A 20,802-nucleotide genomic window follows, 5' to 3' on the forward strand; every position below is an offset into this window, starting at 1 on the left:
AAATCTTTGTCATGCAAAAAAAATACAAAAATAGAAATGGTAAATCAGTTTTTACAAAGAAATAAACGGTCGATTTATCTATCTATCATTCCTCTGTTCTGTTTTTATATAAAAATGAAACACTGTTTGTGCGTCCGGTATAGACCTATGGACTGGACGTGACATATTGTATCGAAAAAATCTGAGGGGTTGTGCACAAGACACGACCGCATAGGTGACGTAGGACTACGTAAGTCTCTTTTTAGCGATAGTAGGATGTATCCATGTATGTAATAATACGATTCTTCATGTATACAACCTACATAGGCAACGTTTATCAAAGTAGTAACATTGTATACGTTCAATCCTCAACCGATTTTGGAGTTATATCCATGATTTGATTGAATCTATTTTATTAAAACGAATCGAAGTCACACTAACCCAAACAGTAAATAAATTTTCATGATCTATTTCTACGTAAAATAGTTCTTTTCCTCCGGTAATCGGTAGACGGCACGAGCGAGTTTCCAAAAAGCTGAAAAGTTTGCTCAAAACTTTTCTGCAGTTTACAAAAGAAAAACACTGATAATGAAGCATTTACAAGCTGCAGACGTTTTAGAAGTGGCAGAAAATGTCGCCCGTGACCAGTAAACTTATTCCCGCCATTTGTTGGTCGTCCGCAACGGCGAAAAGCTCAACTTTTCCCTCGTTGCCTGTGTTATTATGTTATTAACTGGGCAAGAAAATATAATAAACTCTTCAATCGTTGTGTGATCCTCAAAAGGACCGATTGTTTGATTATCATAATTCTAGCTTGCAATAAACTTGCACTAACGCACCTAACGTAATTCTATTTTCGGTAAATTGAAGTACCGATAACCGCTAACCAGGCACGGCTTGTTGCAACGGACCAGCCAGAAAGCCTCAGCAGCTATGCGATCGACGAAACCGTTCGTGTATGGTCATTAGTCACGATGAAATACCAGTCCAGGCCAGGTGGCCAACTGCAAGTGGCATAGCATAATTCTGGTCGTTTTGTTGTCGAGAGCAGCATATTTCCTGCCAATTCCAGAACTTCAGCAGCCAGATATTCCATCACGGCAGCGAGACGAGTGCTCCAGATCCAACACGCTCAGCATACTTTTCTTTCCTCAGCAACCGATGGACACGACCAACTGACGATGTGCACCGTAAGGTAAACAATGTTACTACCCTTAAAATTATGCCACGGATGTAACTCGAAAGCTGCCTACCCGATGTGTTGCCAACGAAAGCCGCTGACCGAATGACGATGCGCGGTAAAAGGCATAGCAGCCAAAACCATATCGTTCACTGGCGTCGGTTTGTTGGCGTCTCGCTTGGTGAATTTAGATGTCTTCGTTGCCTTATCCGGGGAAGCAGCAACAGCTGAAGCTCAACAATTTTTGATCGGATTCTATAGGGCGTAAATTAAATACAATCATAAGGAAGCTTAACCCATAGCTCATATCGTATATATTTCTGTCACCCGTGCTAGGGAAGGATTGACGAGGGAAGGCAGAAATATGAAAATAATTTAATTTTTCAATGACGCGCATTGAAAATCAATAGTTTTCTACATTTTCAATATTTTCCAAATCGATTTTTCGATCGAGTGGTGTAAATGTCTTGGAAATCTATAAATTGACTGAATTATAAGCCGAAGCGTGAAAACGCATTTCCACTTTGATGACTTCATTTCCAACAACCAATCACGAAGCGAGAATGCTGGTAAAACATAGGTTCATTATTTTCAATTTTTCAATAATTCACATCAAGAATCCATACTTTTCTTCATTTGGGCCAATTTTTAGAAAATTTTCCATTCGATTGGTGTAAGAATATTGAAAATCGATCGGGAAACCACTAAGCTATTAGCGTTCAAAACCTGACCACTTTTCGAGAAAGATTTTTTGGAATTACCCCCTATACCAGCTACCTTCCTGAAAGACGTAGTCCTACGGCAAAAAACAATTTACTATCAAAAAGGGACAACTTCCTGATTGGTTGATTTCAAGCATCCATTTGTAGAAACAAATTTCACCAGAGAAGTACAAAAGTGTTGCTGGAAATCACGAAAGTACCAAGCTAGCATACATAGCTACAGCTTTTGCATTATGTACTGTACTGTGGTGTGTTGATAAGCTAACAGCTTGCTAAAATTGCAAAAATGAAATGCAAAACCTACTTTTCCCTCCGCAAGACACTTCGATCAAGCAGCATACGTCGCCGCACAAAACGCTAATCAAACCGGTAGTCCTACCGACTTGAGTTGAGACACTAACTTTGCTTACAGAAGACATATCTCGGGTACTTTTTCATTTCGACGTATCTGCAAATGAGAGATTCTCTTCGTGCCTCCTCTCTTCCCCTGTTTATAGCGATACTAATGCATTTTAACACATCAGCTTTGCATGAATCGGTTGCCGAAGTCACTAGCTAGCCAAATATTTTGAAAATTTTCTTTTCAATGCATTAGTATCCCCGCAAAAAGCGGAAGAGAGGAAACACGAAGAGAATCTCTCATTTGCAGATACGTCGAAATGAAAAAGTACCCGAGATATGTGCACTTGCCGTATTTGAATGAAAGGTGTTGCGGACTATTTTTGGCGGAGTACAAACAGAAAGCGGAGAGTGGCGGAGGCGTGTGAATCACGAGCTACAGGCACTGCTTGTAGAGTTTCCCATCGTACACCTGGTGAAAGTTAGAAGACTTCGATAGGTCGGCCGCGTCGCAAGGATACTAGACGACTGTACAGTGAAATTCTTTCTCTTCAAGAATCCCACCGGCACCAGGAGTAGAGAGACCCAACGGGCTAGATGACTCGACCAGGTTGAAGTCGACTTGCGTGTGTCGAGACACGCAACGAATTGGCGACGAGAATCCCAGGGTCGAGTACAATGGAGAGTAATTCTTGATACGGCAAGAGCCACCCCGGCTCTCAGCTGGTAAACAACAACATGAAATGCAAAGCATTCAACTGCAAAAACTATACGAATACTAACAGTGATTTGAGCTTTAATGCATTTCCTAAAAAAAATAAAATTCGTTGGGAGTGGATCCGTTTTTGTGTAATTGGCGATAAAGATGTCCCGTTTATTAAAGTGAAAAGTGGCTCAAGGATATGTAGTGCATAGAAAAATAATATTAATTTTTATAGTAATTCTCAAAGATTGTTACGAACGGTCTTGGTGGTGGTGGGGCCACACTATACTCACCAACTTTACAGGGTCGTTTCACGGGGTCTCCTGGAGATCTTTCTTGGGCAAACTTTCAACCCTTTTGTACGTCTGGTCACTGGGTATGTGCGAAACGAATAAGTAAAAAACACATGAACCTAATGAACTTTCATAACCATTTTTGATGTCATAAAACAGCTTGGTTAGGCAGACCATACATTATTTTATTTCTTTTAATAGAACTGGGGGATTATCTTGAATGCAGTAGACTCTTACTTGTTGGCACTTTTTTCTTTTATTTCATTATCACTGTTCGGTTTCGTTGCAGCCGGGACGAACGGTGGTCGACTTGCAGGCAGGAACCAGGAACGGGACCGACTGGAACGGGAACTGGTAATCACGACGGCAAGAACGACGGGAACGGGTCTAACGACGGGCACTGGTACTGACACTGAGCGGGCACGGGCACTGACGGCACTTGCAAGCTGTATCTAGGGCGCCAAATCGGCCGTTTAACGGGTGGCCTAGCGTTTCAGGTCCGGGAGTGGGAGTGCGCACTTTATATTTTCTTCGCGAGCGACTTTGCACTGTCGATTGGGGTTTAACGTTTTAGGTGTCGGGGCGATTATTCAAGCAACAGTCCCCTCTATTCATCAATGTTAGCGTCCAAAACGGATGCCACCGACATTTTGTCGCACTCGCGGTACACTGTACTGTTTTCCTTGGAGCTGGGCTTTCGAAACGTTCACACTTGTACTACACTTCACCCCAATCGACTGATCCGGCCAGGAATCGTGTAGTCTTCTGGCGGATCGTGCAACGGATCTACGGATCCAACTTAGCGGGTCAATCACTGAAACGCGGTTCTACAATAACTAACGGAACGACGCCGCCGCGGTCATTGGTGTTCGTGATCCCTCCCGATGACTCAGCAACTCGATGACAGTTCTTGCGGCGGGCTAACAATATTAAGTTGCTGTCCCGAGCAAAACTAATTTAATGGTACTTTTATGGTAAATGTTGCATGCAGATTTTTTGATATTTTTATTTAATTTTTTTGATCCTAAACTAATACTAAACTTAACTGAACAAAAAAACTATTGCATGCGACAAATCAATAATTCAACAAAAACTAAATTCAAATAAATAACACCAATATTCGCGGACACCAACTTCAGGCTACTGAACACAGTATTTTTTGATAAATAATAATAATAAATTCATTTATTTAATGTTACGTAATAATACAAGTAGTTTCTTATACTATTTATAATGGGTTCGGTATTCACCTTTCAACATTAATTTATGCTTTTTTTTGTACTCGTAATTTTGAATTGCCTGAGAAAAAAAATTGACTGTCGTTCAAGGAAAAAATCAGAGGGGTTGTGTACAAGACACGACCGCATATATAGGTGACGCAGAACTACGTAAGTCTCTTTGTAGTGATAGTGGCATGTATTCATGCTTGTAATCATTCGATTCTTCATGTATAAATGCTATATGCAACATATATACATGCTACATGCGTTGTATGTAACATTTATCAAAGTAGTAACATTGCATACGTTCAATTCTCAAAAGATTGTGCATTTGAATACAATTTAACAAATTACAAGAACACAAACTATTGCTTTCCTGCTACCTTACTGAAATTAAAGATTGTTTTTATTATCCATGGTTTCCCACGTTGAAGGGAGTTTACCAATTCAATCCTATTTTATCAACAGCACATCTTTCCACTACACTTCTAATGAAACGGCAAGCATGCGTATTCATACAGAGTCGTATTATAACCGAACACTACAGCTGTAGCACATTTTTCCAACACAGATATCAAGTTCGCCGAGGTTTAATCGTCTCGCAGTAAAGAATTTGCGATCTGTTGGGACAACGAACTTGTGTCATTTTTTCTGGCACACTTCCCTAACACAGACTTCAAATTGGACTAGGTTTAATCGCGTTCGTAAGAAATCTGTTGGCACGAGGGGGCTTTGTTACTCTCTCTGGCGTACTTCCCAAGCAAGGACTTCAAAATGTTCTAGGTTGAACCGCGGTGTTAAGAAATCTTGTTGAAATGAGGTAACTTGATCACTTGTTTTGGCTTACTTCCCAAGCACAGATATCAAATTGGTATAGGTTTAGATCATCGTAAAGAATCTTCCAACCAATCACGAAGCGAGAATTCTGGTAAAACATAGGTTCATTATTTTCAATTTTTCAATAGTTCAACATGAAGAATCCATACTTTTTTTCATTTTGGTCAATTCTTAGAAGATTTTCCGATCGATTGGTGTAAGAATATTGAAAATCGATCGGAAAACCGCCGAGCTATTAGCGCTCAAAACCTTTCATTTTTCGTGACGCTCGCATTTTTCGATTTTTTGGAATGACACCCTATCTCAAAACTTGCCGTAAGACGTAGTCCTACGTCAAAAATTTGAAAAAAACCTCGATATTGAATAAGAACAGATATACACGCAAGACTTAAAACTAACACATTCACAAACATAAATCACGTAAAAAGTATTTATTTTTTTTTGAAACGGTGGATCTACAATTGATGAAGAGACGGTAGGGGAAAGTAATGAAATTTGTTTTTTGGAAAATGGAGGGAAAAGAGTCGAAAGGTAAGGGGGGGAATATGTAGCTACGCTTAACAAGTTTTCGTTGTGACTCTTATACCTTTTATCCAATGCTGGAAGGTGCATGGGTCGAACCAAGCTATAATCAGAGATTATAACCGGATTCGAACCCACAACACCCGCCAGGGCGTATGGCTCGCTGGTACTTGTACCACAGAGAACCGACTACCAGGTAATTGACAAAAAGTGTGTAAAAGGTTTTTATGTAATCTACGTGTAATCCTGCAATAGAGCACCCCTCGAGCAGTAAGTGGCAAACTAAATCTTGATGTTGCTGCCATCGCTGCTATGTAACTCCAGCACAAAGAAATATTGATAAAGGTACATGAATATTTTTTAATGCGTTTGGCAAACTATTTCTAGAGGGCGCTACCGACAGATTTTACACACAAAAAATCGATTACTTCCTTCGAGCCTGTTAATCTGTTCTCTGTGCTATTCATATGCGTATAATTTTTATGTGTATAATTGCACATACTATTCATACGCGTATAATTTTTATGTGTATTTTTGGGAGGATTGTGTTTACATGCGGCTCATGATATCATTTCCAAGGGGATTTCATATGGAAATTTACTATTGTGTGCGCATTCCCTTACTGGAAACTGGACACGACGGTTGAAACAGTCGTGTTTCTGAACGGTCGTGAAAAGGGTCGTTTTCAGCTTTTGACAGATAAAATGTCAAATTGTGTCATCATCGCTGTTGCATTATTGGAACCAATCGAGCAAAGTAAATAAACCTAGGAATTACCGTTCTATCAGAAGAAACGGAATGAAATTCAGCATGAAATGAATTTGTATTTTCAACGCCGGTTTGCCGAAATTTCATAGTGAATAAAGTGTAGTTTATCCTTCATTATCCAAACAAGCAATAACGTTCGTATTCGAAAACAATTTTTTTAATGCTTTTGTATGATTAACACTGTTCGCTCAGGAATTCGGTGGTGAATCAATAAAAAGACAATGGACTGTATTTTCTGGTATCTACTTCCACAACCGCACTTATTAACGGTCTTCTTTCAAGTGAAGTACAGCAATCGTTTTTCACACAGTAACCAAAATACACACAGCAAGAAAATAAAAGCATAAAAACAAAGTGTCAAGACACAGCATAGGGCTGTGCTGCACGTTAAACAACGATTATTAAATCTCGTACACGGTAAAATTTTCCGTCAACATTCTCCCCCGGGAGCCGAATGGCTCGATCCAACTAGCTCGCTAACAGTTTCGTCCTCTATCGGCAATACAGCTATCTTCGTCGTTGCTCGCTTGTAGATACCATCAATTGTTCGCACGGTTACCACCCGTATGATGCCGTCTTTACCGGGATGTGTTTGAATTATGCGCCCCAGCTTCCACATCTGTGAAGGTATGTTATCCTCTTTCAACACAACTAACAAACCATTACGCAACAAAGTGGGATCCTTGAACCACTTGCTCCGTTTCTGTAGACTAGTCAAGTACTCTGCAGACCAACGACGCCAAAACGCTTGCTTTCTCCTCTGAATTAATTGGTATCGGGACAACGTCGACTCCTTTAGACCGTCGTAAAACGGCTCTGCTATCGCTGTTAACTCATGTCCTACTAGGAAATGCCCTGGACTCAAGGCTCGATAGTCTTTGGGATCATCGCTCTGCTGAATTATCGGGCGCGAATTGAGAATCGCCTCAATTTGGCATAACAAGGTACACATTTCTTCATACGTCAGATGTGACTCATTGAGGACTTTACCCAAGTGGTTCTTCAAGGACTTAACTCCGGCCTCCCAGAGACCTCCCTGATGAGGTGCCCGTGGTGGTATAAATTTCCACATGATACCACGAGACTGGCAGAAATCCAACTTCTTATTCTCCATCGTTTGCGATTCGAACAAATTTCGCAATTCCCTTAACTGACGCTCAGCCCCAACGAAGTTTGTTCCGTTGTCTGATTGTATCTCGGCGACATTGCCTCTGCGACTGACAAAACGATGCAATGCTCCTAAAAAACCGTCCGTCGTCAAAGAACCTACCAGTTCTAGGTGAATCGCCTTGGTGCAAAAGCACACAAAAACACACACAAACGCCTTCGTAGGTGCCTTGAAGCGGCTTTGCTTCAGAAGAAACGGTCCAGCGTAGTCAACGCCAGTTCGCGAAAATGGTTCAGCAGCAGTAACGCGTGCACTAGGCAAATCTCCCATGTATTGTACGACATCCCTTGGTTTTGCACGGAAACACTTTACACACTTTCTCAATACACGATTGATAGTACGCCTTGCGTTTACAGGCCAAAACTGTTGTCGAATCTTCGCAAGCAAACCGTTTAACCCAATGTGCAGTTGCTCTCGATGGATCGTATCAACCAGCAAGTCAGTGAAATGATTCTTTTCCGGCAGGATCATGGGATGCTTCTGGTCCCACGGCAAATCAGAATACCTAATCCGACCTCCAACCCGAAGCACACTTTCTTTCTCGTCCAAGATGGGATTAAGATTGCATAGTTTACCTCTCACGCGTCTACCTCGCCGAATGTCCTTGATCTCCTCATTATACATCACATGTTGCACGATCTTCACCATTGTCACCAATGAGTCACGGTAATCACTACTAGCCAGATTACTTCTTCTACGCTCAGCACCAAGTCGTTTCACACTACAATTGTGAATGAAACGGTTCACATATCCAAACACTCTCTGGATTTTTCGGAAATCACTACAGTTCTGAATCATTTCATATAACCGGCAGTCTCGCGTCACAACAGCAACAGTCTCCGCTGAAACATTCAGCACACAATCACTGTCTGTCTTTTTCTCTTCTTCTTCAGAGAATTGTCGTTCGAGCCTTGTCTCCGGGGATTTCAAAAATACAGGGCCGTTCCACCACAGTTCACTTTTCATTAATTCCACTGGTTGAACACTCCTGGATACAAGGTCCGCAGGATTGTCCTTTGTGCCAACATGCATCCATTCAACGTCCGGGAGCGATTTTTTAATTTTCTCGACACGGTTACGCACAAACACCGTTAAATTAGAGTTCGGATTCTTCAGCCAACAACACTATTTTTGAATCGGACCTTGGAACTACACGTTAAACGTTGAATTCCAAGGCTTCGCGCACTGTTTTAAGTTGTCCTGCCAACAAATCTGCTGCACAGAGCTCAAGTCTCGGAATCATCATCTCCGATGGCGGCGTATCTTCCTTCTCTTCTCGGTTCAACTCCTTCAACGGCGCAACCCTCGACTTGCCGCAAATCAGTTTCACATCAACGGCTCCGCCGGCGTTCACGCTAAGTAAGTAAATACAGCATCCGTAGGCTCGTTGGGACGCATCTGAGAATCCATGTAACTCAAACGTGACTGGGTCTGCGACTGCGACACATCTCGGAATCCTCATATTATTGATTTCACACAATTCACTCCTTAACTTCCTCCAGGTTTCAAGTTCTTCAGCGGGAATTGCGTCATCCCAATCAAGCTCTTTCTGCCATAACCGCTGCATTATTAACTTAGCCAGCACTACAATCGGACTCAAAATACCGAGAGGGTCGAACAATTTCGCTATTTCGCTCAACACTTGACGCTTTGTTGGAAAAGACGGCACATTACTGACTCGGAAAAGAAAGTCGTCATTCCCAGGATCCCATAGGAGTCCCAACGTTTTAATCACTCCGTTGACATCTACGTCCTCAATGGAAAGGTGCTTCTCACGGTTTTCTAGCGGTACACCTTCAAAAATCCTGGGATTATTCGCACACCATTTGTGCAACTTAAACCCTCCTCTCTCTAACAGCCTTTCAATATCTTCACGAAGTTTCTTCGCTTCCTTCAATGTATTCGCACCCACGAGGGCATCATTGACGTAGAAACATTTTAGCACAGCCTCGCTTGCCTCCGGAAAACTATCTCGTTCGTCATGAGCCAACTGAACCAGGGACCTTGTCGCCAAGAATGCAGAAGGCCCTACTCCGTATGTTACCCGCAGCAATTCTAAGTCCATCAATGGCTGCGACCGTTTATCTCGCCACACACATCGCTGGTATTTAGTGTGCGCGTCATTTACTTTCACTTGTTCATACATGCGCTGAGCATCTGTCGAGAACACATACTTGTGCAAGCGAAATCTTAATAGGATATCGAATAACGGGCTTTGTGCCGTGGGCGCTTGCATCAACACATCGTTCAACGATAAATTTGTTGTTGTCTTCGCCGAAGCATCAAACACTACGCGCAGTTTAGTTGTTGAACTGCCAGGCTTAAATACACAGTGGTGAGGCAGGTAATAGGCCCCAACTGTACTCTTCTCATCGTCGTTTAAAATTCTTGCGTGTCCCAGCTCAATGTATTCGCGAATGAAGTTTACATATTTTAGCTTCGTTTCTGGGCATTTCTCCAATCTGTTTTCTAGCGCTTTAAAACGCCTTTCCGCTTGTGCTCTGGAATCTCCAAGTTCGTCAACGCTTTTACGAAACGGAAGTTTAACAATATATCTTCCGTCTCCACCTCGGGTATATGTAGATTTGAAGTGACGTTCGCATTCATCCATTTCTAGAGGCTCGTTCATTTGTTGGTCAATCATCCAGAAACGCTTCATCAATTCGTTTAACTCTTCATTATCATCTTTGTTGGGAGCTACATGGTAGTTCTGAACGCTCACAGCGCTCCAAGTACCGCATACAGGTCCGGTGATCAGCCATCCAAGGAAGCTCTCTTGTAGCAATGGTAATTCAGCGGACATTCGAATTTTACCCCTTTTCATCAGTTCAAAAAATATTTCCGCTCCTAATAGCATATCAATTCGACTAGGTTCGAAGAATTTTGGGTCAGCCAATTTCAGATCTGGAGGAATCGGCCAGCTTCTGAAGTCGAGTTTGAGCGAAGGTAGCGCACCAGTAACTCGAGGCACCACTAAATAGTCCATAGAAAACTCAAAATCTGTTGTCTTAGATTTCACGGTTGCGTTTACCATAAACTTCACAGTCGTCCTTGTGCCATTTACTCCAACAATTGGTACGTTTGCACGATGCTTGGACAAACTCAGTACGTCACACATTCTCTCGGAAACAAAATTCGCCATTGCACCGGAGTCCAACAATGCGCGGCAGTTATGCGCCACGCCACCAGCATCTATCACTTCAACGATTGCGGTCGCTAACAATACCTGCCTTGTAGCAGTGGCTGGTGTGGCAGGAACTTCACATTTGGCTACAGTAGGTGGCTCTTCATTCCTTCTTGTACAACTTGCTACAGAAGTGTCTATCTCGATCTTGCTAGTAGACGCTTCCGCATTGGTAGCTTTATCCTTCAGATGCATCAAGGGGTGATGCTTGTTCTTGCATTCACACCATTTGCTATCATCGATCTTACAATTGACTGTACGGTGCCCACGTTTTAAACATAAAAAGCACAAACCCAGCAGCTTGGCCTTAGCGTACCGACTGTTTACGGTCAACCTTTTAAACGATTCGCACATATCTAATAAATGTTCCTTATTGCACATGAGACAACAATTTGCTTGCTGAACTGTGGCTGCATGTACCTTGCTCAGCGTACTCGGAATACCACTTCGTTGATTCATTTGAGTTCTGGACCTTGCTGAATTCGCAGATACCTCACAACGTTCGAGCATGTAACAGCGTTCCCGTAGAAAGTTTATTGTATCCTTAAAAACAGGTAGCTTACCATGTTCCACCGTTGCCTCCCAGTCCCTTCGGGTGACACTATCTAATTTCGAGATGACCAGGTTCACGAGTATTGCTTCAGACAACCCGTCCTCCATCTTAAGGTTATGAAATTCGAGAGACTCCAACCGTTTTTCTACAACATCGAGTAAAGCATTTAGCTCTGCATGACTTTCCCTAGCCATCATCTTCAGTGACAACAGCTGTGTAATATGGCCTTGGACTACCATGCGCAGATTTTCGAACCTTTTAGTTAAAATCCTCCATGCTCCCTCATAATTGTTGTCGTTTAAAGTCTGTTGATCTATGGCTCCCTGAGCCTTTCCGACTAACGCCTTATCGAGATAATGGAGTTTAGTAGCTGGCGAATCTCCCGTACATTTATCCACAATGTCCCTGAATCGGTCCTTATATTTGTGCCAATTTTCGTAACGGCCGTCAAACGTTGGCAACGGCATTTGTTGTAAAAGCAGTGATGGCACAATCGGTTGAGCCCTTAGTTCACCTTGTTGATAAATTGACTGCACTTCAACCGATTCCGAACGTTTTACGATTTCCTTTCGAGTATCTTCATGGGCTTGGATCATTTCGGCAAGGGATATTCGAACAAACTCGTAGACTTCCTCGAAATCAATAAATTTGTTTTCAAACTCAACACGCCTGGTAGGGTCAGCAATATAAATTCGATTTTGCAACGAGTTGTACTCATTGTAGGCAGCGACCGTGGTTTCGACATATAGTTTAAGGCCATGATAGGAGAACTTACCGTGGTCCTGGTTTCTCGCTTCGATCGCTCGTCGAATGCGTTCAACCTTACCTCTTACTGCAATCAAACACTGCTCCAACGCAGCAATAGATTCCGCCATTTCGAGTTGCTTTTGGCGTGTTTGCTGTTCTTCCTTTTGCGCCCGCACACTGATGATTGGTGTCGTTGCGAAATCACTAACAACGTTGTTCGTTTCAGGACTTTTCACTGTTTCGGCTCTGGAAAAACCGATCGTAGAAGAAGCGAGACTACCGACAGGTGTCGAAAATAAAATCTTTCTTTTCGAATTTCCCGATCGCAATAACATAGTAACGGTATCACTTTGCTTCTTTCAGTATTTGCACACCGATTAACCTCTTCATGGGCCGAAAAATTTTCCAACTTTTCAATACAATTATTCGACCTCTTCAAGATGGTCGTCACTTATCACTCGGTATTTTCCGGTAGCAAATCGCACTCTACCAATCAAATTTCAAAACCGCAAGCGGTACGGCTCCCATTCAATACGGAAAATCAAATCAGATGCGACGCGACGCGCTAACAATTCAAAATGGTTGTCGGTGTCGCTACTTTTACACAACACTTCGATTTTTATTTCGTTTGCTTTTCCGCTTACGTTTTTTACTTAGCAGTGCATGCTAAAAATTCAAAATGGCTGCCTTCACACAGCACTTCCGAAAACTCTTCCGGCTTTGCCGTAAATACACTCACTACACCGCAAATGCTTTCGGCTCTACCACCACTTTCGTCAAATGCGTGGCAAGCGCATCGGAAATCACTTTTCGTTTATTCGAACGTTTACCGGAATGAAACGGCGAGTTTTCTTAAAGGCAATCTACCCCTATGGCGGATTGTTCACTTTTTAGCTTTTCTGCTGCTAAACTCGGTTCACTTCACCGGTTTACGGACGATCAGTTCACACTAATCCACACGAAATTCACTATCCGGGCTGATAGGACCAAAATGTTCGCTCAGGAATTCGGTGGTGAATCAATAAAAAGACAATGGACTGTATTTTCTGGTATCTACTTCCGCACTTATTAACGGTCTTTTTTCAAGTGAAGTACAGCAATCGTTTTTCACACAGTAACCAAAATATACACAGCAAGAAAATAAAAGCATAAAAACAAAGTGTCAAGACACAGCATAGGGCTGTGCTGCACGTTAAACAACGATTATTAAATCTCGTACACGGTAAAATTTTCCGTCAACAAACACGAAGTCACGATCAAGGTTGCGACAGAAACGCTATGAGCCTGTGTTGCCAGTTATGGCGATAAAACATTACGAACTGCGTTGCCAATTCAGGCATTTTTTACCTTTGGAACGTTTGAAACAGTATACCCGAACCACAGAGAACAGACTACCAGGTAATTGACAAAAAGTGTGTAAAAGGTTTTCATGTAATCTACGAGTAATCCTTCAATAGAGCACCCCTCGAGCAGTAAGTGGCAAACTAAATCCACAGAGAACAGACTACCAGGTAATTGACAAAAAGTGTGTAAAAGGTTTTTATGTAATCTACGAGTAATCCTTCAATAGGGCACCCCTCGAGCAGTAAGTGGCAAACTAAATCTTGCCCAAGCAACCAAAAGTTCGAATATTACTTGACACGCGAACTCGAAAGTTCATAATTAGTTCAGATTCAGTTCCGTGGAACTTTCACGCTGATTAGTAGTGTATATCAAGTATATGTGGAACTAAATGCTTGAAGAAATGCTGCGAATACTTCAGAGATACTTCAAAGCTATTAGGATGCTACATGAAGTTCTGAAGTAACTTTAGTTGCTAACAAGTTCTGCGTGTTGCTTTTTTGTTTATATTTCTGGTGATCAAACCAGCAGAACCTGAAACCATTGGAGATTAATTTTTATTTCACCTGAATAAATTTAATCCTCGCACATTTCTAATTACAAATATAAATTAGAATGTAATGCTCTTCATTATTGTGTTGTGTAGCATATGCTGTCGGTATCTCACTACTACAGTTAATTGCCTGGTTCCAAACTTTATGTTCTATAATTAACTCGCGCTGCATAAAGCTGCTGCAAGTTCTAAATCGAACTTTTACTTAACAACTCATTGGCAAAATTCACATCGCTTGTATACGACAAAGGTGACGCAGTGGATCGGTATAGGTTTACAACGCAGAGCACCCGGGTTCAAACCCAACAGCAGGCAAATGCAACGAATATAGAAGTTAGGTAGAAGTATAAAAATAGAACATAGAAGTGCTGCCAAATTTGTTTTTTCTTAGTTTTTGACAGTTTATTTCGAAGCTGCTTAGCGTTCTATGCAGTGAACCCAAGACAGCTTGAAAGTTCGGTTAATTACTTAAAAGTGACGCTGCTTAGCAAGTTATAGATTGATATACATAAAGCTGTTTAACCCTTGTTAGACACCATTATTCGAACTCTTGGTTACTTGGGTGATGTCGCTGCCATCGTTGCTATGTAACTCCAGCACAAAGAAATATTGATAAAGGTACATGCATATTTTTTGATGCGTTTGGCAAACTATTTCTGGAGGGCGCTACCAACAGATTTTACACACAAAAAATCGATTACTTCCTTCGAGCCTGTTAATCTGTTCTCTGTGCTAAATCTTGATGTCGCTGCCATCGCTGCTATGTAACTCCAGCACAAAGAAATATTGATAGAGGTACATGAATATTTTTTAATGCGTTTGGCAAACTATTTCTGGAGGGCGCTACCGACAGATTTTACACACAAAAAATCGATTACTTCCTTCGAGCCTGTTAATCTGTTCTCTGTGCCCGAACTCCCCTCGGAATCCATCGATCAAGTCAAGGGGTTTCCAACAGCAGTGATTACTACGCACCTTAGAAAAAAATTACTTTTGATTACTGTACTGATTACCTCTGATTACCAGTAATCAATCTCTTATGATTACTAAAAATTAGTCATGATTACAAATGATTACTTAAGATTATCATTGATTACTATACTGATTACCTTTGATTACCTAATTAATTCATAAATGATTACAAAAGTAATCTCTGATTACTACGCACTGATACCTTGCTGGAAACCCCTTGGATCAAGTAAATGCACTACAAGGGGTTTCCAGTAAAGTGTAGAAGTGCGTAGTAATCAGAGATTACTTTTGTATTCATTTACGCATTAATTAGATAATCAATGGTAATCACTAGAGTAATCAATGATAATCTTAAGTAATCAATGGTAATCATGATTAATTTATAGTAATTACAAGAGATTGATTACTAGTAATCAGGGGTAATCAGTAAAGTAATCAAAAGTAACTTTTTTCAAAGGCGCGTAGTAATCATTGCTGTTGGAAACCCCTTGATGCACAATATTATGTCGAATTTGTTTATTCAATCCGGATTGGAACTGGATGAACTTTTTATGTTCATTTGCTCCTATCTGACAGATAAAATTCATCCAGTTTCAACCCGGATTGAATAAACAAATTCGACATTAGTCATGTGCAGAATATTTTGAGTGTGGTAGTCTGTTCTCTGTGTTTTAAAGGGTTTAAAATTCATTCATCTCACGTTGTAATCATTATTGTTGGGAACCCCTTGCATTAAGTGATATGAAATGAACGAGAAATATCGCGACAACTGGCATCTCTGTATTTAATGTTCATTAACCGGAAATATTGCTGACATATCGTTGTCTGTCAAATAAGTTGTTTGACATCTCTCTTTCCGGCTGTTAATCGTCGTGCGAACACACTTTTGTTTGACCGACTGAAAGTTTTAATTTAATATCCGTATCCAAAACTTTCAACATGCCTCCAAAATTCGACCCCAATGAAATCAAGCACGGTATGTGTAAAGGAACTTGGATTTTACGCGTAAATTTGAAAGTTTGACGCTCTACGTTTACGTTTACTTTTACGAGCTGAGAAACGCGGCTAATGTTTATTTTCTGCAGTTAGTGGAGAACTTATACCTAGTTTATTTTTTACATTACAGTGTATCTAAGATGCGTTGGTGGAGAAGTCGGTGCGACCTCATCCCTTGCGCCCAAGATTGGTCCTCTAGGATTGGTGAGTATGAAATGAAGTTTGTTTACAAAAAGTAATAACACCTGAAACTTATGCTGTCTTTAAATGTACAGTGAGCTAGTTAGTTTTTTTGGGTTTTGGTAATTTTATCTTGTTACAATTTAAGATGCAAGCAGCGCTAACATTTAACCACGAACGAACGAGAAAGAGCATTTTCAAAATCTTGAATATTAAATAACTACAATATAGTTGATCGAATACATTGTGTGATAAAACGCGTACCTAATATATTGCTGATTGCATGAAATATTTTTTTATATTCAAAAGTGCCATCGCCCTTAAAATTGCTATTTTAGATTGAACCGCTTCGGTATCTTTGGCGAACTATTCCGTTATATTTCGAACAATAAGTGCATCGAAGACAACTGATACGATTCAATCGGTAATAGCAAATTTATGAGCGGTTGCTCACTCTTAAGTGCAAAGCTTTTCTCGCAATCAGCAATAATTCGTCAATAAAGTTGAGTATTCAAACCGTCTAATGCAAACACACTCTCATTTAAAATTTTGCTGCGTCCGTTTACACTCTTTGGCGCACTACTTAGCAAACTGCAACAAAATCCCTTTTTTATGGTCTATTGTACTATTACAAAAATTTGACATTCCAAAAAATTATTGCATCTTGCGTTTGAATCTTTGCGAAGTTGTTTGAGCAATCTACTTTTATAACTAAACTTCTATTATAAACAAAACAATTCTGCTGCTTTAATTATGAAATTTAATTACTTTTTCATTACAGTCACCGAAAAAAATTGGTGATGACATTGCTAAGGCAACAGGAGACTGGAAAGGACTAAAAATCACTGTGTGTCTGACCATTCAAAATCGACAGGCCCAGATTTCCGTTGTCCCTTCAGCTGCTTCTTTGATCGTCAAAGCGCTAAAGGAACCACCACGCGATAGGAAAAAAGTGAAAAACATCAAACACAACGGAAACATTACGTTTGATGAAGTAATCAGTATCGCACGAGTAATGCGACCACGTTCAATGGCTCGTGAACTTTCGGGTACCTGTAAGGAAGTCCTCGGAACTGCTCACAGCGTCGGTTGCACAATTGATGGTCGCGCGCCACATGACGTCATCGACGACATTAACAGTGGAGCGGTTGAGTGTCCTTCCGAATAAATATTTTTGTGGACAAATATATGAAAAATGATTCAATAAAATCATTATTTGTTTAGTTTGTCACTCCAACGAAAAAACGTATTTTGAAGTAAAGTGAACGTAACCCATTTTGCCCACGAAATCAATCGTTACTCAGATTCTTTTAATTTGTAGTGTACCAAGTGTTCTAACGATTTTGACTGACGGCCAATCGCTTATTTGTCCAGTGCTGATGCTTGCTGATTTGCGACATGACATATACTACTGTTGCGACTGTTGCAGTTGAAAATGTTCCCTATAAATACAGACTGCAAATTCCTAGTGTTACCAAGGATCCGACTGTTGTGTACCATGAATCGTAATTGTAGCAAACTATTTGATATGACCATATTCGACGATTTTTTTTTAATTATTTGAAGCAAATTTGAAAAATTATTTCAAGCATCTTGCTGTTTCCCAAGGAACATCGGAATAACTCCGAGAGCAAATCACCCATTGCTATGATCTTTTTGTTTTATGAAACTAAAAGTTTTCGAGAAAGCTTTCAAACTTAATCATTTGTACGGAGCGCAGTTTCTCAGCGAACTATGTTTAGATAGTAGTTTTTTACAATAATATCACAACTTTCATATTTCTCATTGATTTTTTTTATTAAATTGTGTGTACCACATGTTATGCTTTTGAGTACGTAATATTCGTGAGACAATATCGAATTTGGTTACGATGGGCGAGTGGCGAAAAACTACGCACGAATTATTTGTTCCACAATCGACTAAAATAAATAAGACTGGTCGGTACTGTGTAGGAAAGATAAATATAAATGCGGGCGTGATGCGAATAACATTTTTCCTGGATTCTATCCAAGCTGGTTCAAGAATGTTTTTGTATAGAATTAAAAAAGATAACTTTGAAGTGTCATCAAAAATGAAATTAGTCACATAATCAATTCATTATTTATGTCAGAATCACACACTTTCAACAAACTAATCTGTAGGAGATATAACGTCCAGCCGTTTCCGATGGTCGTATTATTTTAACCACTTGGCCACGTTTTAGTCCAAAATATCTAGCCACTGGATCACCTGCCTGAATTCGCATTAACATGTTTTCTTTTAGTTTGTACCGAGCTAGCAATTCTTGCTTCTCTTCCGGAGTCATAACTACATGCTCTGGAACTAACTCATGTTCTGTAATGTTGATCAACAACTCAGACTCAAGAAACTGTTCTAAAATATACTTTGGGGCCATGTCCACTAATGATTGTTTTGCTGACGGAGTCATTCCGGCTTGTACTACGACGATAGCACGATGGATGTTTTCTTCCTGCATCCTTGTACAATATGTTTTAATAGTTTTTATACCGATTTTTGGCTCATCCGGAAAAAATACAAACATCTGATCGGTGGGGTCGTCATTATGTGCTACTAAAACGATTAAATCGGAGCGAGCTGGGCGCTTTTCACTGCATCAAAAATAATTTTTATGAAAGATCATACTTAATCGAAATCATATATTACACCTACCTAGGTTTATCTCCAAATTGCTCTTTGAACTGTTCCAGCGTCTGATCCAACTCATCCTGCGTTACAAGATAACCTCTGTCATGGCTCAACTGCATTACAGTTTTGCGTATACGCCATAATTTATATGTTTCGGCGTCATCATCCATTCCGATAGCGAATTAAAGTTTGTATTTTTGCTCGAAAATTGTTGAATTTGGTAAATACTTGTGAAATGTTTACTGTTTAGATAACTACCAAGACCAACCATGAACATCAAGCATCCGCTTTTTACTATTGGGGTGAAGTGGCTGTCCACACTGTTAATTTTGACAGGTACCAAAAAAATTGCTGGGAATACTCCTTTACCGACTACCCCGACTACCGAGAACCAAGGGAATGCTCTATTGACGAGAGCAGCGAGTACAACATCGAACAAAGAAACTCGATGTTTTGCTTTTTTCTTTTTTTCTCTCGCTATGTTACTGCATTGAAATTTGACACTTTTGGAAGCGTTGACAGTTTTGGAAGCGCGATGTTATCCTCTGACAAATACATTGCAAGGGATAGCACAGCGCATCCCCTCGCCGAGAACCATTTGCAAGTTCCTCTCTTCACTCCTACATGAGAAAGAAATAGCAACACTTCATGCCCTTGGCCAAGGGGTTTCCAACAGCAATGATTACTACGCACCTTCGAAAAAAGTTACTTTTGATTACCTGATTACCAGTAATCTAGAGTGACTGTATACAGAGTGGCGACAATGTCAAAATTGGAATGATAATTATCTGTCAGTGTCATTCCAATCGAGCAGACGACCTATCCAACGCGTATGCAGAAAAGAGAAAGAAAAACCTTGGAAAAACCGCATTGCATACATTTGGGATGACTTGTCGCCACTCTGTATATAGTCACTCTAACTTGATTGTTTTCAACATGATCCGCTTCTGTTTTGTTTACATCAATTTTGCACAATAGAGCGATATATCTTTCAACTTAATCAATGAGAAATGCATCGCAAAGCTTTATACATACTGTGTCCGAGTATAATATTCAAGGTTCGTGACAATAGCTTAAGTAGATTTCGTAACTATTTCAATACTTGTTAATCAAACATTTAAGCAAACAGTATGCTTGTTCGATTGGCTCCCTTTTGACAATTCTCGCTGCTCGATTGGCTCCCAATATGGCTGCTTCCGCGTATCTCTCACCTCTAGAGTATTTCTATACTGATTACCATTGATTACCTAAGGAACCGTTTAAATATTACGTAACGCCAAAAACGCCATTTTCGTGAACCCTCCACACTCTCGTAACAATTTGTAACAATTGTTTCTTAAGGGCCAAACAGAATGCTGCGTCAACGCGTCCGTCAGCGTTATTCTGACAGTTTTCCCATGGGTTTACTGTCACATTGACGCTGACGGATGCGTTGACGCAGCATTCTGTTTGGGCCTTTATACCCCCACCCACAGCCGTAATGCGTAACTTATACAGTTATAGGTGAACAAAAGCTTCATTCGACAAGTAGTTGGCGCCGCGGTAAAAATGATGATATTTTTATTTCGAGCTGTCAAAACACATAGAAAACTAAAATCATAAGAAGCGAATTTGAATTTTTTTTAAAACTGCGCGCTTTGAAATCAATCAAATGTTATGGTTGGGTTAGAAAATAACATATATACTTACTATAATTTTTATTTGCCTGCATTTTATTTAAAACCATTTATAATTTTATTACATAATAAATACTAAACAATAAGGACATTGATTCAACATGCCTTGTATGAAATATTGTTATAATTTTGCTTAAAATCATTGAAATTACCTTAAACAATATATAGAACACTTTCATGAATATATCTGGATCTAAATTTTTCGGTCTGGAACCTATAAACA

General features: G+C 40.3%; 4 protein-coding genes across 4 annotated transcripts; 1 reads left to right on the forward strand and 3 right to left on the reverse strand.

Annotated features, from left to right (window-relative positions):
* Positions 1–6,993: 6,993 nt before the first annotated feature.
* LOC128740188 (uncharacterized) lies at positions 6,994–8,529 on the reverse strand. The gene has a single exon (XM_053835717.1). It carries the CDS (start codon positions 8,527–8,529, stop codon positions 6,994–6,996), a length of 1,536 nt encoding a protein of 511 aa, XP_053691692.1.
* Positions 8,530–8,887: 358 nt separating this feature from the next.
* Positions 8,888–12,550, reverse strand: LOC128740189 (uncharacterized). The gene has a single exon (XM_053835718.1). The coding sequence runs from the start codon at positions 12,548–12,550 to the stop codon at positions 8,888–8,890; it is 3,663 nt and encodes a 1,220-aa protein (XP_053691693.1).
* A 3,373-nt stretch (positions 12,551–15,923) lies between these two features.
* On the forward strand, positions 15,924–17,513 carry LOC128741405 (60S ribosomal protein L12). The gene is made up of 3 exons (XM_053837206.1): positions 15,924–16,057; positions 16,208–16,281; positions 17,039–17,513. The coding sequence occupies exons 1-3, from the start codon at positions 16,021–16,023 to the stop codon at positions 17,423–17,425; spliced, it is 498 nt and encodes a 165-aa protein (XP_053693181.1). The 5' UTR covers positions 15,924–16,020; the 3' UTR covers positions 17,426–17,513.
* Positions 17,514–18,352: 839 nt separating this feature from the next.
* On the reverse strand, positions 18,353–19,320 carry LOC128743194 (DNA-directed RNA polymerases I, II, and III subunit RPABC1). The gene is made up of 2 exons (XM_053839722.1): positions 18,928–19,320; positions 18,353–18,866 (listed from the first exon to the last, which is right to left on the reverse strand). Exons 1-2 carry the CDS (start codon positions 19,071–19,073, stop codon positions 18,380–18,382), a joined length of 633 nt encoding a protein of 210 aa, XP_053695697.1. The 5' UTR covers positions 19,074–19,320; the 3' UTR covers positions 18,353–18,379.
* Between the last annotated feature and the right edge of the window lie 1,482 nt (positions 19,321–20,802).

This window comes from Sabethes cyaneus, chromosome 3, assembly GCF_943734655.1.
Source record: "Sabethes cyaneus chromosome 3, idSabCyanKW18_F2, whole genome shotgun sequence".
Classification (NCBI taxonomy): domain Eukaryota; kingdom Metazoa; phylum Arthropoda; class Insecta; order Diptera; family Culicidae; genus Sabethes; species Sabethes cyaneus.